This window comes from Oxyura jamaicensis, chromosome 14 (genome assembly GCF_011077185.1).
Source record: "Oxyura jamaicensis isolate SHBP4307 breed ruddy duck chromosome 14, BPBGC_Ojam_1.0, whole genome shotgun sequence".
NCBI lineage: Eukaryota > Metazoa > Chordata > Aves > Anseriformes > Anatidae > Oxyura > Oxyura jamaicensis.
In genome coordinates this window covers 7070289-7088186 of record NC_048906.1, presented here as the reverse complement: position 1 = coordinate 7088186, position 17898 = coordinate 7070289, and the positions used below count along the sequence as shown (strand labels likewise).

Sequence of the window (17898 nt, the reverse complement as noted above, 5' to 3'; positions counted from 1 at the left end):
AATAAATATCTTTTGAACTGTTGCATTCTGAACGTACAAAATTAAAGAAAAAAATGCAATCAGCAGAAATTATTTCAAGTAAGTTGCTTGCACAGAAGTCGCTAAGCTCTGTGCTGTATTTTGAACCTATACTCTCTTGCAGTTCTTGGAAGGAGCTACAATAGAAGTTGATCAAATTCATACACACATGAGGCCATTGCTTATGATGCTGGGAGACTATCGAAGCCTGACACTAAATGTTGTGAATCGTCTGACATCTGTCACTAGACTTTTTCCAAACTCTTTTAATGATAAATTCTGTGATCAAATGATGGTAAGCCCACTCAAGTATTGAGTTTTTTTTTTTTTTTTTCCCGATCTGTCGGAGGAAGTTGTCTTTTAACTCATATTAACTCATATTTTTTTTTTTAAAGCCAAAGAACAATTTGGTAGTGACTTAATCTATAACTTTCAAGTAAAATGCTTTTGTTTCACAATTAATAGGAAAAATGAGTATCTTCAAACATTTACTTGGTTAAAGTTTGTGTTAATTTCTAGAGAACTGCTAAACCAAAAAAGTTAAGAGGCGTTCTCGTCTTGTGAAGTTATACCTCATTATGTTAAGGTCTGCTTGCTGATACTTCTTTCTAAGTAAGGTGTCAGCAGCATAATATAGTAAGTAGTCCCTTGAACATGTTTTACTTCCTATCAGGCGAAGTCCATTTTAGTGGAATGAATTTCCCTTCTTACTTCATTACAATTTTTAAAGTGTGTGTGGAAAGTCTCTATTCTTTGGCCAGGGCTATTTAAATATTTATAGGTACACGTATGTTGCAAATAATTGAACAGGTATAAGCCTATAATCATTGCCTAACTGACTTCCAATTTTTGTGCCTTTTATTGTATGTACTCTTACAACCCTTGCTTTCTTGAATATGGAGAGAACTTGAGGCAACCTTTAGAAGTCAACACACTTGACTTTCAGATTCTTGAGTTTCAGATTCTAGTTTGAATTGCTAGTGGTAAAACTACATTGAGAGCTGAAGGTTTTTTTAATCGTTAAATGTCATATTTGCTTGTTCTATATAAAAATTGAATTGGTACCAACTTCAGCATTTGCTGTTCTGTAGAGTGCTTTAGATTTAAATTAGAAAAGCAAGTTCCTAGGTATATTCTAATAAAAAACTTTAGCAGTGCCCTGTTGCACTCTCCTAGCAGGAGAGTGCCATGGTCTTGATGTGAGAAAGATGCCTGTGCATTTCACACCCCAAACTCAGTCTTCTAATTGCATGTAGATTAATAACAGCTTTTTTAGGTGATATTCCTACCTTTTCAGTTTGGAAGGAGTTGAAAGTATTTGAAGTTGTAAACTGTATGGTTTCAAATAGTGAATTAACTTTTCAATCTGAGGGAACAAAAATAACTAATCATTTTCCCTTTGTTTCCCTCAAACAATCATTTCTGCCTCTCTTTCTTTTCTTGAAGTATATGCTGTCACTTGCTAAAATGGAATGGTATAATTAGAATAATAATAATTGTCTTTTTTGATAGCAACACCTGCGTAAATGGATGGAAGTTGTAGTTATTACACACAAAGGTGGACAGAGGAGTGATGGAAACGTAAGTTAATGAATGCTTTTATGTGGGAAGACAAAGAAGAAATAAATAATACTAATGTTTAGGAATTGCAGAACTCACTCACTTGTACATGCTGCCATAACTGATTGCAAACCGATGTTTTGTTACAAGCTAATGAACTTACGTATATTGAATAGTTGTTACAAATTTTAGTAAGCAGAGCTTTCTACCTGCTGGGAACAGTTAACTGTGGAGCCTATTCTGTACTGCTTGGTGTGGGAACAGCTCACTGACTTTTTTCAGCACTTTCTGCTTAGAATTTTTTTCACTGCAGTAGGTGATGAGCTCAGCAGCATTATCCCTGTCTTTTCCCTAATGTTTGATGTTCATAGCAGTCTTCTGAAAATTTTGTGGAATAATAATATCCCAGTTAATTTGACTTATAATTTGTGAAAAACAAATTCAGTGTTTACCAGTTGAGATCACATCAAAATCTCTCTTCCACCCAAGTCAGCAGTCTCAATGTTGAACTGTGAGACAGATAATTTTCCTGTAAATGGGAAACTGCATTAAGCCGTTGTCAGCTTAATGACAACACAGCGTGTTCTTCAGCAATACTGCACTTAAAGGAATTCCTGCTTCAGAGTGGTTTCATGTAGGTTACCAGAAGCCCTTTAATTATACCAAGACTTTATTAATAATTTAATATGAATGTTGAGTTGTATTATTGCAATTACTGAAAAACTGGGGGGAGTTATATTAATATCTTTGTTTCTCAAATTAGAATGAAAATAGATTGGCTTTTTATTTCCCTCAAAACACTGAACTGGCTTAGTGTTTTTTCATTACTCTTTCCTGTGATTGCAAAGAGAGCTTTTAAATCTGAATTCAGTCTTTATATGTGACCTAAAGGTCCTCTAATGGAGTAGAATTCGTTTCTTAAATTTAGAAACTGCATGTTTTTCAGTTAATCACTAATGTTTTACTTGGGTCAGAGTAGTTCTAAGGCCTTCATATTCTTCTTTTAGGATAGATTTTTACACAAACATGGTGATTACAGGTGTCTTGCAGATCTTCATGTAGCAATAATCTTTCAAACCACAATGTGGCACCTGTAAAACAGTTTTTACTTGTCACTAAATAACATTTAATGGTTAATTCTTTTGCATTTAATGTTTTCTGTTCATGTTTTCTGTGTAGTTGTGTGTATAGTCTTCTAAGCATGTGTTTATTTTTATTTTTCATTAAGTGTTGGCATAAAATGTGTGTTGAGAGGGAGGTGCACATCAGAAACTTGAGGAACACCTACCCTCAAGTCTTAAGGGAGACGTTCGTGAAAATGCTTTCAGTTAGAACTGTCTGACTGCAGAGCTGACTGAAATACTACTTTTTTCCCAGTTGTTGCTCTAAAGCTTCCTTAAAAGTAGAAACTGTAGGAAGCTGAAGGCAGTCACAGACAGTGTGACCTTCATACCAATGATCTGGCAGTCTGTGTTCAAATGTCCGTATGTATAGAGTACTGCTGCTGTAATTGTATCTTCTAAATGTGGAAAACTCGGATAGTAAAATCAGTGATTAGATAGTTGTAGCTGGCCTGTCACTTGCCATATTGAGGCCATACTGAGATTCCAAAATCTGTGATACTCACATAAAAGCTCCTGAAGTGGGTTACATCATTTGCATCGAGTGATTAGAGCTAGGAGATGGTGCACACAGAGGAGAATGGAGATCAGGAAACCTTTTTTTTGGTAGCTGAAATTACACAACACTATTACAATAATTTCTTTGACCTAAAGAATTTTCATCTCTCTTCCAGCAGCATGTAATGAAGGTGCCATTTGGTGGCAGTGCTGGTGTTGTTACAGACTTCTTCAGCATGCTGCATGTAGTGGCTAGCCAGCAAGGCCTCTTAATGAAATAAATGTCTAAGAAACAAGTCTGCATATGTAAATGACATTTCTAGATAAAAACAAAACAAAAAACCTCTAGCCATCTCAGTTAGAATGGCATAATAATTAACAACTGTTGTGAAGATTCAGTGTTGTTGCCAGAACAACGAAGTTCTTCATTCACCTAAATGATACTGTGACAGTCCTACTGTGTTCCTGAATTGTACCTTGCCTGTTCACATAAGCGAACAAATTAGGACATAACATCTTAAGTAGAGATGAGGATCTAATTTATTAGCCTATGATTGAAAAATTTCATTTAAATTTCTTCTTCCATTCTTCCCCACCTCCTCAAGGAGAAACCTTTTTTTAGGTCATGTTCAGTAATGGAAGAAATGAATTTTGAGTAGGTAGTTGCCTCAGACTCTCCCTCTCATGAACAGTGACACCACGGTGGAAATTCTGCGTTACAGCTTATTAGTAGGAGTGTAGCTTGGTAGTTCAAATATTGACAGTTGTTTCATGATCGATGCTGGATAAATTTGTCTTTGAAGATGCTAAAAGATTGTTTCCCCTAACTTAATCATCTCTAATATCTTTTTATTTGTTAAACATACTTGGGAAGCTATGTATAAACAATATACAAGTAGAAAAAAGGATGCTTTTCATCCTAATTCTTAGGAGGGCAGTTCAGAGTGTCTGAGAGGTTCATTGTCTCCATGTTTTCAGTTTGAGGTGAGAAAATAACCCTACTGAGGTCAGTTTCTGATGGCAGCCTGAAGAATAGCATATGCTGGTTTGTTTGTTTATTTGATATTTTTGTGGGCTCTTTCTTTTCATGCAGTGACTTCTGTTTTGGTTCAGCCTGCACAGAAGGGGTAGAGGTGAGAAACTCAGTGGAGGCACCAGGAAGTTCTTTGTTGTGTTTTGTTTTTGATGCTTTATTTTTGATTTACTTTTATTCTTAACTGTGATGTTAGTTTTATCGTTGTATTTTGGGCAGAGTGCATTGTGCCCTTGAGTGCAGTGCTGTGAATTGTCTTACGTTTGTCTGTGGCAGTCATTTCGATACGGCTGCAGTTCAGGATGTAAAATGTGTTTTATTAGGAAGAGCAGGATTTTCAGCTTCTATGAAGGCATACGTCTTCTATATGTGTTTATGCTTCAGTCCATGGGAGTAGTCTTGGGGGTTCGGTCTAGGCAGAACACATTAAAGTGTGGGGGCCTAATACTTTGTAAATTCAATTGAGGAAATGCAATGCATGTGGTACCTATTTTGTTGCATATTGCTCACTAGAAATGAGTTTTAGAGGGATGAAGGTGGATTTTTTTTCCTCTTGCCTTTCCTTACTGAAGAAAATACACTATCTCATTAACTGAAATGTAGGTCACATTTAAATTGCACAATGAAACAAAAGCCTAATATTATTTTGGACTTAAGAGAATTTATTATCTAGGGGGAGAATACGTAGTGGAAGAAGAGAGCTGACTCTGCTCCAGAGTGGCCAGCTGTTTGCAAGATGTATTGAGCCGTGCTGGGAGAAAGCTGTCTGTCTTGTTCTTCACGTCTAGTCTGGGGTTGTGGGTTGTACGTGAGAAATTGCTTAGAAAGGAAGGTCTGGCTTTTTGATGCATGAGCTACTTGGTGTAGTGCAGCAATGAGTGGTCTGCAACTCCCCCATCACCATTACCATGACACAAAGTTTAGTTCTTGTCTGTAAAATACCACTTTTCTGACAAAGAAAATAAAATGAAACCATGATATTGCAAGTGGGAAGGGCAAAGTTCCATAAGATAATTTTATTCCATACATTGTGGTAAGTAGATATTGTGTATGTGTTAACCCTTGCTGGCTCTGCTGATGTAGAGAGGAAAAAATGGTAGGATGTATGATACTATGGTAATCTATTTAGCTGGTAATATTAATTTAATCATGTTTCTTTTTACCTGTAGGAAATGAAGATTTGTTCAGCAATTATAAATCTATTTCATCTTATCCCAGCTGCCCCTCAGACATTGGTTAAACCTCTGCTGGAAGTTGTGATGAAAACAGAACGAGCAATGTTGATTGAGGTAAAAGTGGAAGTCAATGTTGCTGATATTTTTGCTGTGTATTATTTGTAAATATGCCATGCATTTTCCACATATTGGTGTGAGAGTGTGTGATATAAATATGTTTGAAAAAAAATGCTCTCTAGTCCTCTTAGGAGGTGTTAATGTTTGTCTTACTCTTTTAAAAGGAAGTTTTGATATTGTCAGTAAATCCTAATCGTGTAAGTTCCGAATGTTTTGTACCTGCATAAAAGCCAAAACAAGTACCTTTTTTTTAAAAAAAAAAAAAAAAAGTCTCCCTGGGTGCTAGTAAATGAGTAGACAAATAATAAGTGTCTGCATTCTGCATTTTTAATTTAAGCATTTTGAATCTTGCAGGCTGGCAGTCCATTCAGGGAACCTCTCATAAAATTTTTGACACGTCATCCGTCCCAGACTGTGGAGCTGTTCATGATGGAAGCCACTTTAAATGATCCACAGTGGAGCAGAATGTTTATGGTAAGTGGTAAGGGCAGAGGAGAGGGGGAAAAAAAACTCATCTTCAAACACTTTTGGTTCATTATGTTTGTGATATTTTACTTTTTTTTTTTTTTTTGCCTGTGTGACCTTACAGTCCTTACAGTTTATATATGTGAATAAATAAAGTGTAACCTCTATAACTTCAGTGATGAATATAAAAACGACAGGATGATGTATCCTCTTGATATTTTTGCTTTTAAAGGTCATTATAAAAATTATTTATTCTTTTTCAGAGCTTCTTAAAACACAGAGATGCCAAGCCTCTACGAGATGTACTGGCAGCTAATCCAAATCGATTTATCACTCTTCTGTTGCCTGTTGGTACCCAAGCAGCTGTTAGACCTGGTTCTCCAAGCACTACCACGTTGCGTCTTGATCTTCAGTTTCAGGCTATAAAGGTATTCATTTATTCTTGTTGGTCTTCATTGGATAGTTAAAATCTCTTTAGCGAAAGGCCTCTTCCGTACAGTCTTTCAAATGAACTAGAGATTTCTTTAATCAAGTATGATAGGAGAGAGAAACATGGCAAGGAAAACTTTATTTAAAAAAAAAAAAACAAAAAAAAAAAACACACAAAACAAAACAGTCCTTTAAAAATTGATCTAAACTGCTTTTTGTTTGACTTTGGATTGTTTTAGAACCCTTAATTGACCTGAAAAAAAGTGTTTTTTATATCATTGTTTCCACTGACAGATGTGTTGCATGCTGACTGTGCATTTGTCTTGTTTTGGTTTTGACAGATCATAAGTATTATTGTTAAGAATGATGAATGTTGGTTAGCAAATCAGCATTCCTTGGTGAATCAGCTGAAACGTGTATGGGTGAGTGAAGCTTTTCAGGAGAGACATCGTAAGGAGAACATGGCTGCAACAAATTGGAAAGAACCTAAGCTATTAGCGTATTGCTTGTTGAATTACTGCAAGTACGTAAGAACATTTATTTTCTATAGCTTGTATGTATTTATTTAATAAAATATGAAAATATTATGAATATAAACAGGGATACTAAAATTAGTTAGTTAATGAAGAGGAAGTTTAATCTATTTCATAATACTGCTTTTAGCTCTAAAACCAGACCTTGGGTACTACCTGTTCTTGGCTCTCTGCTCCTTTAAAACTGTTATTTGTTTCTTCAAGTCATCAAAATAGTAGTTTGGTAGGTTTTTTGTTTGTTTGTTTGTTTGTTTTTTTGTCTTTCCTAAAGCAGCTTTTTCTTTTCTGTTTTTACAGAAGGAATTATGGTGATATAGAGCTGCTCTTCCAGTTGCTTCGGGCTTTTACAGGTCGTTTTCTCTGCAATATGACTTTCTTAAAGGAGTACATGGAAGAAGAGATTCCTAAAAACTACAGTATTCCCCAAAAACGGGCTTTGTTCTTCCGGTTTGTGGACTTCAATGACCCAAATTTTGGAGATGAGCTCAAAGCCAAGGTAACTAAAGCAATTAAATCAAAGTAGTCTGGTATTTAGATTTAATTTTCTTCTTGGCAACTAGGGCAACAAAACTCACTCACTTAAATGTCAACGAGTTTGATAATTGGCAGAGCCATTTGCTTGAAAATATCATACCTGAAGAAGAGTGATAATAAACAGGGACAGCAATTTATCTTGCTTTCAGTGCTGACTATTTTAGTTTATGCTTTCTAAGAATCCTTGCCCTTGAAAGAGGGAAAGGAGGAAAAAATGTGTGCATCTGTTTATTAAGGTATTATTTATAGCTTCCATTTGTAACAAAATGTCTCTAACATTCTGGTTTGCATATGAATACTTGAATGGTGACTGCTGCTAGAAGAGTCCAGTATTTGAGTGTAACTGTTTTGTGCTGATGTTCTGTAGGTGCTGCAACACATCCTGAATCCTGCTTTCTTGTACAGCTTTGAAAAGGGAGAAGGTGAACAGCTGTTGGGGCCCCCAAACCCAGAAGGAGATAATCCGGAAAGCATCACTAGTGTTTTTATCACAAAGGTAATGGTGTTTACATTAGCATTTGAAAATTAAAAAAAGAAGTTATTTCTCTCATTTGGCTTTTCAATCCCAATTTGACTGTTGTGCTATATGTAAGTATTGCAGTAAGTTAAATCACATCATAACTTCAAACTGTTGCAAGGTCTTCCAACTATCAATAGGATTGGACTGCAATTTTCTTTTTTTATGATATCTTTAGAATTTAAATGTCTTTTTTTAGAAGTGGGCCTTAAGTGGCTGTAATCTCAAGTCTTTTCATAAGCAAAATTTGCTGTGATTGACCATCAGTATCTTTGTAATTTACTTTGGTTTCATTGAACCAGTACAAATCAAAGTGACTGTTAAGAAGTTCTCATCTTAGGAAGCTGTTTTCTGTTTCTTAAACTCAATTTAAAAAGTGTTTAATTATTTCTTAAGTATTTAATTATTTTCTTAAACAAAAAGCAAACATTCAAGAAGCAAAAAATAGGACTTGTCTTTTATAGTTAACGTATTTTCTCACACTTTTGTTTCTTTTTTCATTGTTCCTGGAACTAGGTACTTGATCCAGAAAAACAGGCTGATATGCTGGATTCTCTCAGGATATATCTCTTGCAGTTTGCCACGCTTCTGGTTGAGCATGCTCCACATCACATTCATGACAATAATAAAAACCGGAACAGCAAACTACGACGCCTGATGACGTTTGCTTGGCCATGTCTCCTGTCCAAAGCATGTGTGGACCCAGCATGCAAATACAGTGGACATTTGCTTTTGGCACACATCATTGCAAAATTTGCTATACATAAGAAGATAGTTCTGCAGGTATGAACTCAGTGCTAGTATTCATACCCTTAAGGTATGTTGATAAGTTCTGTAGTGTGCTTACTTTTTTAATAAAATGCAGAGTTGGGGTTGGGGGTTGCCAACTACAGTTGTCACAATAGTTTTGGATACTTAGTGTACACAAAGCAATTAATTTTCTCCTCTATTAGCAAGTATAGATGCTAAATATTAATACAAATTTATTTGGAGATGGCAAAGTATAGAAAGAAATTTGAATATAAGTGGAAAAAGAGTGGCTAAAGAGCATAATGAAAAATCCTCTTGGTTGAATTAACAAAATCAGTAATGTTTCTTCATCTGGATGAGAGAAATTTCAGCTGAGACTGTATGTGGGGATCTAAGGATAACTTCAAGTTGGACACTGGAGAGGGAGGAAAAAAAAGGGAATGCAAAGGATATAGAAGTACATGCTTCATGAAGTACCACTATATATTGAACTATGGGCTTCTAGAAAAAAAAACATTGTTTAGAAAATGTATGTTGTAGATTTTATACATTACATATTTTTTAAAAATATATATAATTAATCAGAAACCTTGACTTTTAGGTTTTTCATAGTCTCCTGAAAGCTCATGCAATGGAAGCCCGAGCTATTGTCAGGCAAGCAATGGCTATTCTGACTCCGGCTGTGCCTGCCCGCATGGAGGATGGACACCAGATGCTGACTCACTGGACAAGAAAAATCATTGTGGAAGAGGGTCACACAGTTCCCCAACTAGTACATATTTTGCACTTGATAGTACAACACTTCAAGGTACTTGTACCAGTTGTTCTGGTAGTTACTGTATCGTAGATACTAAGGAAATAAACTACAACTTGATTACAAGATAAAGTAATCCGAATTAATGTGTTAATTTCAGAAGTCACCGGCTGTCTACGTAGGTATTTATTTAAAACTGAAAACAACTATTAACATTATATAGCAAATTCAAAAGGGTTTTCACTTTTCATTCTGTTCTTTGTGCTTTCCCTTTTTGCTAAACCATCTCTCGTATCTCTGCTATTTGTAAAAGCTTTCTAGGTATGACATTATAAGCTGCCAAACACGCTCCCCATGGAGTACAAGTATTTGAAATGTTAATTTAGTTTAAGCAAAACATATACCTGACCTTAGGTCAGTAGTGAAGCTTCTAGTGTATTGTTCCAATACAGAACAGCTGATAGATGTGTGTTGTTTTTTTTTGTTTGTTTGTTTTGTCTGTGTGGCTTCTGGGTGAGGCAAATAATGTGTGTATCGTTTCTTGAAAATTGGAGTGCTTAGTTTAGTTTAGAAAGATCCTATTTTACTTGTTTAAATTTGGATGCAAGACTGTTTAGTAGTGGAAGAATAGGCTTTATTGTTATTCTGGTTGCTAAAAGTAGAATACTGTATTGTTCCAGTATCATTTCCCTAAGCTTATGTTTTCTCTGCTAATTATAATTATGACTTTGAGTCTACCATTCTGTTAAATTTCTATTTGTTTATAGTGATTGAAGTTAGGACTCAAAATGTAACTTAAAAGTTACGTTTTAGGAATTGATGGCTCAGTACTTTTGAAAAAAAAAAAATGAGCATGTTCAAATGCAAATTTTAGTTATCTAAAAGGACTGGCAAAACACTGGAATCACTTGTCCTTGGGGGTGGGAGGGGGAGGGGAACGGACACATGGAAATCATAGATCTTCAGAAGAACACCTTCATTTGGGTACCTGAAATCAGTAGGCAATGCTGAAAATTGTAGCCAAAATTTTATTTTCAAAGCACTGGTTACTTTTCCTGATAGTGAGATCTGAATGTAGTATGGATTTAGGGAAACTTTGGGATTAAAGATTGTTTTACCATTCTATTTTAACTTTATCTTAACATTGTCTTTGACTGATTATTGGCTAATATGTGTGTGAAACCATCCTTTCAGGTTTATTATCCAGTGAGACATCACTTGGTTCAACATATGGTTAGTGCCATGCAGAGACTGGGCTTCACTCCCAGCGTTACGATAGAGCAAAGAAAATTAGCTGTGGATCTTGCTGAAGTAGTTATTAAATGGGAGTTGCAACGAATTAAAGACCAGCAGGTAGGAATTCTAAATGAACTGGTAAAGATTGAACTGTTACACTGCTAAATGCTTTTTTAACATGCATATTGCTGATATTTCAGCCAGATTCAGATATGGATCCAAGTGCAGGAGGAGAAGGAGCAAGTTCTACCTCATCTGCTGTTAAAAGAGGATTGTCTGTTGATTCTGGACAAGAAGTGAAACGATTCAGGACAGCTACTGGAGCAATAAGCGCTGTAAGAAAAAAATCAGGTTTTGTTCAGAGACTCAGAAGTTGTAACCTGTACTGCCTAAGCAATTTAGTTGTCCCAGCTAATGTGAACGTCCCTGAATGAAAGGCTATACTTTTAGAAAATCTTTTAATTATATTCTGCTTGTTGTTCGCCTTCTTACGATACTGTTTTTGGTTTTTGTGTTTTTTATCCATACAGGTATTTGGACGTAGCCAGTCCTTGCCAGGAGCTGATGCGCTTCTTTCCAAGCCAATTGATAAGCAGCATACAGATACAGTTGTGAATTTCTTGATTAGAATTGCTTGCCAGGTAGTGTGTTTTATTCTGATATGCAAATACTGACGTAGCATGAGTAGCTAAAACCACAAAAACCTCTTTTCATAAGGGTACTTGTATGCTCGGATTATTCCAGTGCTTCTATACTTGCTTTCTGTTCCTGAAAGGTTAGAAATTTTAAAACAAAACTGCGCAAAATAAAATATTTTGAGGAAAGAAATTTAATTTGATAACCAGCATTTGCATATTTTTCATTTCACAAATTGCGTATATATTCATGTGAGAGGTATGCTTTAGCTTCTTTTGTGGTATTGTATATTTACAGCTTGATGTCAGTTACATACAGTTGGAAAATCAAATTTAAATGTGAACAATTGCAAGCCAGGTCTTGCAATTGAAAGAGTCTCCATTTAACTGTGCTCCTGATCAATTCTAGCATTTTGTTTGTTCTTTACTTTCTCTTTTCAAGCAAGTGCTATATTGGAAGTGACATGCTTGAAATAAACTTGAGTAGTAGAATTTGGCTGGAGCCAGCCGATGACTTCAAAAAGTTCACAGAAGTATTTCTTCTTAATTTATTTATGTACTTGCCTGATGCTACCAAGTATGCTTGTTCTGTTGACTAGTTTTAATGGCAAGATTATTTTACCCAAGATGTGAGTATATTTGAGGAGTATAATAGGGAAGGACTACGTCAATTATGTATCTAAGGATAACAATTTTGACTGTATTTTCATGTAGCATGTAAAACTTTTTTGTCAAATGTTGTTAAGTGTTATCTTTTCTAAAAGGGGAAGAACTATCTGGGTATAGCTCAAAGCTAAAAAACTGTATGGCATGGGATTTTATGAACCACAGTCCATTGCACAGAAAAGATGTGCTCTTAAGGTGCAAAGGATGATTTAGTAAAAAGCTTTGTATTTTTGTGGATACCTGGATACCCTCCAAATAGAGAAGATTAACCAATATTGAGCATGTTCACAGTTGTAGTAATAATCCATCAGATTAAACTTTTTTTTAATGTGTATACTTTTGATGGGTGATTTCAGGTAATCAGGAAGCAGTTTACACTGAGTTCTGATGTTTGCTCTTAGTTGTGAGCTTTATATAGAGTAAAATACTTTGTGACACCACTGCTAAAACTACTTGAGCTCATCCATTTCAGAAGTAAGAAATTCCATGCTTGCTTGGAATGCATAATAAATTAATGAGTTGGTTGCAGAAAGTTGCTATTGTGTTAACTCTGATTAATTGCTAGGTAAATGACAACTCAAACACTGCTGGATCTCCTGGGGAATTGCTGTCTCGTCGCTGTGTCAACCTTCTGAAAACGGCTTTACGACCAGACATGTGGCCAAAATCAGAACTGAAACTGCAATGGTTTGATAAGCTTCTAATGACAGTGGTAGGTAATATTCTAGTTCTGTAGGGCTTTAGGATTGACTAGCACGTATGCTGATTGAATACTTTTGAAACCAGATGTTTAGGGTATACACTGAAATATTTTTTGATGATTACGTATTCTGAGCACTCGTTTCTTATGATTTCAACTTTGAATTGTAAATTTATTTTTATAGCATAGTGTCATTGTGAATTGGAAATAAATCTTTATCTGTTTAATTGCTAATTTCATTCATCATTGTTTCTTGGATGATTTGGAGCTAAATTGCCATATATCTTTCTGCTGGTAATTTGTGACTTTGTATTATGGAGTAGGATAAAGTCAGTGATTGAGAATAGGCATCTGAATGTGAACATTTGGTGTTTGGGGGTTGAATGTCTGTAGTCATTTTATTATTTAATGTTAAATTCTAGTGTCCTGGATTGCTGTTGATAAAGCTAATTAAAAAAGCAGGTTCTGAAAACCTGTTTGTGTTTGTCAAGAGGGCATTTGTTATGTCCAGGGCCTATCTGTCTATGGTTGTGTGACTGAGCAATTTTTTTTGTGGCTTCTGAACCTTCAAGAATCTGAATTTGTATGTCAGAAGCTGGAATTCTTACTGTGGTCTTTGCTGAAGCCCAGGCAATAAAGAAGAGCAGGAGGCTGCATCCCTTCCAAAGAGGAATGAGGAAGCAGTGTGGAGGTACAGATCAGTTACCAGAAAGATCAAGGCCAAGAGAAGGCAGGGCCTTGACTTGGGATGGGAAGACTGAAGTCAAAGCTAGGGAGGGATGAATATATATATATATTGAATATATATGAATATATAGGGAGGGATGAACATGATAGAGATGCGGTTGTAGCCATGAGTGTGTCAGAGAAATCTGTTTTTGCTTTTTTTTGTGTGCACATGCACTGATTTCTTAGACTGCGTTTCAATGGGTTTCATGAAATGTGGCATCAGAACTGTAAAGGAATTATTTGACAAGGAGGATGTTGACAAGGAGGTAAAACATAATCCCCTGTGTCTCTAACCAGCGAGGTTTCAAACAGTTTTCAAAGCTGAGGACCACAAAAAACATTATAAGGAACATATTTGTATATGCTTAAGTAACGTTTTTATAGTTAAAGATTTTACAATGCCTTGTATTTTAGAGTTCCAGATTGGATGACGTATCCGAAAAGACTGACATGAAGCATTGCTAATCTGTTTAATATTTGTATGTTTCCCGCCCCGCTCATTGCCTCTTTGTATGTGTTCTCTTTAGGAGCAACCTAATCAAGCCAACTTTGCCAACATTTGCACTGGCTTAGAGGTCTTAAGTTTCCTGCTAACTGTACTGCAGCCCCCTGCTGTCCTTAGTAGCTTCAAGCCCCTGCAACGAGGTGTAGCAGCTTGTATGACTTGTGGAAACACCAAGGTTTTGAGAGCAGTCCACAGTTTGCTTTCTCGCTTAATGGGTATTTTCCCTACAGAACCAAGTATGTAGTATTTTCTTCCTCCTTTTATCCTTTATTGTAGCATAACTCAAATGATTCAGGGTGGAGTGGAGACACTCTGCAATATGCTAATATTGTTTTACAATTTCTGCATTTAACGGTCCAATTTAGTTTGCACTTTCAACCTCTTCTTTTTTTTAAAAAAGCTGAAAAAGTAGTCGTGGAATACGTCGTCATCCATTGACATAAAAACTTAATAACCTGTGACTGTCATAACTTTGGTTCAAGAAACGCATGCCATAAATCTAATGCATTTTTGTGATCACAATTCTTCAGCTTCAGAAGTAAAATTTTTGGTAGTTAAGTGTGGCTGTTTTGCTAAAACAATGAAGGGAGATAGAGTATATAAAAAATGAGGTAGTATGCTTTATCCTAAAACAAACTAATTTTTATAGGCTTTTTAAAGAAAAACCTCAGTGATCTAAGACTTCTCATCCAAATGAATTACTTAGAAGTAGCGGAATGCTGTTGTAGAAGAGGTATTGGTTGTATAATGAAGATGTTATGTAACTGAGGGATCTGTTTGTGCTGTCTTGGTATAGCAAGATGAGGTTCTGGTGATGGTATAGGATAGGTGACTGTATGTTTACAGTGTAACTGTTTCTTGCCTGTTCTGTGGCTAAGTTTACCAAAAATAAACATAAACTCTGTAAACTTTGCAGGTACTTCAAGTGTAGCTTCGAAGTATGAAGAGCTGGAGTGCCTTTATGCTGCGGTTGGCAAGGTTATTTATGAAGGACTTACTAATTACGAGAAAGCCACTAATGCTAACCCTTCTCAGCTCTTTGGTAAGTTAAGTTTCCCATATCTCTAGCAGAAGTATGTAGGCTGATTTGTTAATTAGTATGATTTTCTGTCATTGTCTCTTACTTTCCATAAGGAAATTGAGATCCAATAATCAGGACAAAGCTGTGGGAAGCAGTTAGATGTGGCACAAGAGATGAGCTTGGAATGTTTGTCAGCTATGCAGAAAAGGGCTGGGGTGTTAATAGCATTTCAAGTAATATGTGTAAGCATGCTTACATGTTACTACCTTTTACTTTCTTTTTCAGTTGGTCTTAAAGTGTTATTTATCAGCTAATCTGAATAGCGTTCAAAGATATATTTTTTGTAGATCTTGAATTTTCACTAAATAAGGAGTTCCAAATATACTATTTTTTCTTGAGCGAGCAGTCTGAATTTTTATTCTATACCATCCTGAAGGCCAAAATGGTTGTCTTTCCTTGTTACTTACATAACTCGTAGAAAGCTCAGCCACACAGGACAATGACAGAGATATATTGGAATAATTTGGTCTGGCATAGAACTGTTTGTGTTGGTAATACAGACCTGAAATTGCACAATTCTGGAAAACTTTCTGGATTGAATTGGCAAATGTCCTTCACTATTCTGCTCTGTGATATGTGTAGGTAGTTGTAATTTCGCTTTGGGAATTGCCTATTTGTCAGGTGTTAAGATGTGCGCACACTTGTGTAAATGTTGTTGTAGGCTTTTGTTGGGTTTATTATGGTAAGGAAAGGAGGAGCTGTAGATTTTACTTTTTTTTTTTTTTTTTTTTTAAAGGGTAGATACTGCTTAAACTGATTGGTTTGCCAGAATGTGAATTATCTTGTATTATGATAGGAATTGTTAACAGCTATGTAATTTGTAGGAGCTGTGGTCCTGTAGGCATCATGCATTCCTAAAGTGTGCTGAAAGTAGCTGTTCTTATAGCAAAAACCTTTTCAACCTAGTCGTTATAACTTGGGTAGTCCCATACTTTTTTCATGACAGGATGAAATAGAGCTAGAACATTTCCCATGTTCTCCTATAAGAAAGAGCACATCTACGCTGAAAACCTCTGTATTATTAATATTACATTCAATTAAATTTTTGTTTTTATCAACAGGTACTTTAATGATTCTGAAATCTGCGTGCAGTAACAACCCCAGCTATATTGACAGGTTGATTTCAGTTTTTATGCGGTCTCTGCAGAAGATGGTCAGGGAACACTTGAACCCACAGGCTACAGCAGGAACAGCGGAAGCAAACACAGGTATTTCGTTATATAGTCTAATGATGTTAATGATTAAAAGATGTGTAAAGTATTAAAATCTCTTAATCCTAAAGGGGTTCAAATGATTTTGCAGAGTCTTGTGCATATTGAAAATAACTTCGATATTGGTTAGAAATATTGCTGAAGTACTGAAGGATAAAAATGCACTTTGAGTTCCTACTACCAATGTAATACATAATTTTTAGTGAATGGTTAGTGAATATTTATTGAGCTACAGAGTGTGTGTATATATATATATATTTATATAAATATTGAAAAATTTCAGGAGTTTATAGTATTCAGGGGAGAGGAGTTGACAAGCAGTGGAGCTAGTGCTTGTGAAATTAACTTGCTGGAACTGATGCCTTTGTTTTTATCTTAAAAGAGTTTCTTTTCCAGCCTGTACAATTCTGTCTATCATCAAATGAATTAGGTCATGAGTCATTGAAAAATTGAGATGTTCTTACACACCTACTAAAGAACACGATAATTTATGAATGAATAAGCTACTGAAGAAAATAGTTTGAAAGAAATGATGCTGTTATGTTTCCAGACCATACTTGTTAGGTAGACTAGAACATTGCAAATTTTACTAACAATGGGAAACAATTAGAAAATTATTAAACTTGACAGGTAGGCGAGTCAGGAAAGTAACAGAACTGATTAGGTATGTTGCATCATGTGTTTCGCAAGCTTAGTTGCAATTTTTCAGTATTGGAACTCTGTAATACCTTTTTACCAAAACTACTTTACTGAGATACAACCTCAGTCTTGTCTTTTGTATTCTGACTTGTTTGTTTGTTTGTTTGTTTGTTTGTTTGTTTTGGAAGGACTCTGTTTAGGAATCGAAAGTAGTGATTCTGAAAATGTTATTTCAATATACAGGACTGTATTTCCGGGTAACAGATTTTGTTGTTGCTACTTTTAAACTTCCAGCAGCTTATCTTGAAAACTCCTTTGCTATGCATTTTGTACATGCATACACGATTTTCATCCTTTTTTGTATCCATAGCAGGTACCAGTGAACTCGTAATGCTAAGCCTGGATCTTGTGAAAACGCGCCTGGCTGTGATGAGCATGGAAATGAGGAAAAATTTTATACAAGCTATTCTGACATCTCTCATTGAAAAGTCTACTGATGCGAAAATTCTTCGTGCAGTGGTAAAAATAGTGGAAGAGTGGGTGAAAAACAATTCCCCAATGGCAGCTAATCAGGTAAATTGGGAAGATAAAACATGACTATGCTCAAATACTGAATCAATACAAGCTACTGCTATAATTCATCAGGTATTTACAGTGAGGATTGTAAGGATCTGTTATGTAAGCTTATATGTCCTTTATAAGGCTTTGAATATTTTGCATCCCATGTGACAGTAATGAGTTAAAGATGCTTAGCATTTTTATAGACACATTCATTTTTTGATCTCCAAAGCTATTTTGCCTAGAACTTCTTTTAAAGTGAAGGTTTAAAATAAGTCTTCTGTTAATTTGGATAGACCGTTTCTTCAGGAGGAAGGTGACTCCTGCTGGCTTAAATCGTGTTATTCATGTAATGTTTTGTGACCTCCGCAGTTTACCATATTTTGTATCAAAGTTGGAGTTAAACACTTGACAATCTAGTGCTTTAAATATTA

General features: G+C 35.6%; 1 protein-coding gene across 4 annotated transcripts in view; it reads left to right on the top strand.

Annotated features, from left to right (window-relative positions):
• The window catches only part of TRRAP (transformation/transcription domain associated protein), a 90039-nt gene that overhangs the window by 29150 nt on the left and 42991 nt on the right, over nucleotides 1–17898 (top strand). For all 4 annotated transcript variants that reach the window (XM_035339926.1, XM_035339927.1, XM_035339925.1 and 1 more), the window contains exons 31-48: nucleotides 143–313; nucleotides 1531–1599; nucleotides 5400–5519; nucleotides 5877–5996; nucleotides 6251–6415; nucleotides 6758–6939; nucleotides 7247–7445; nucleotides 7851–7979; nucleotides 8517–8783; nucleotides 9352–9558; nucleotides 10699–10857; nucleotides 10941–11075; nucleotides 11271–11381; nucleotides 12607–12753; nucleotides 13998–14211; nucleotides 14892–15017; nucleotides 16118–16264; nucleotides 17277–17479. In XM_035339926.1, coding sequence (XP_035195817.1) covers nucleotides 143–313; nucleotides 1531–1599; nucleotides 5400–5519; nucleotides 5877–5996; nucleotides 6251–6415; nucleotides 6758–6939; nucleotides 7247–7445; nucleotides 7851–7979; nucleotides 8517–8783; nucleotides 9352–9558; nucleotides 10699–10857; nucleotides 10941–11075; nucleotides 11271–11381; nucleotides 12607–12753; nucleotides 13998–14211; nucleotides 14892–15017; nucleotides 16118–16264; nucleotides 17277–17479 — 2871 coding nt within the window. The remainder of the gene's footprint in view (nucleotides 1–142; nucleotides 314–1530; nucleotides 1600–5399; nucleotides 5520–5876; nucleotides 5997–6250; nucleotides 6416–6757; nucleotides 6940–7246; nucleotides 7446–7850; nucleotides 7980–8516; nucleotides 8784–9351; nucleotides 9559–10698; nucleotides 10858–10940; nucleotides 11076–11270; nucleotides 11382–12606; nucleotides 12754–13997; nucleotides 14212–14891; nucleotides 15018–16117; nucleotides 16265–17276; nucleotides 17480–17898) is intronic.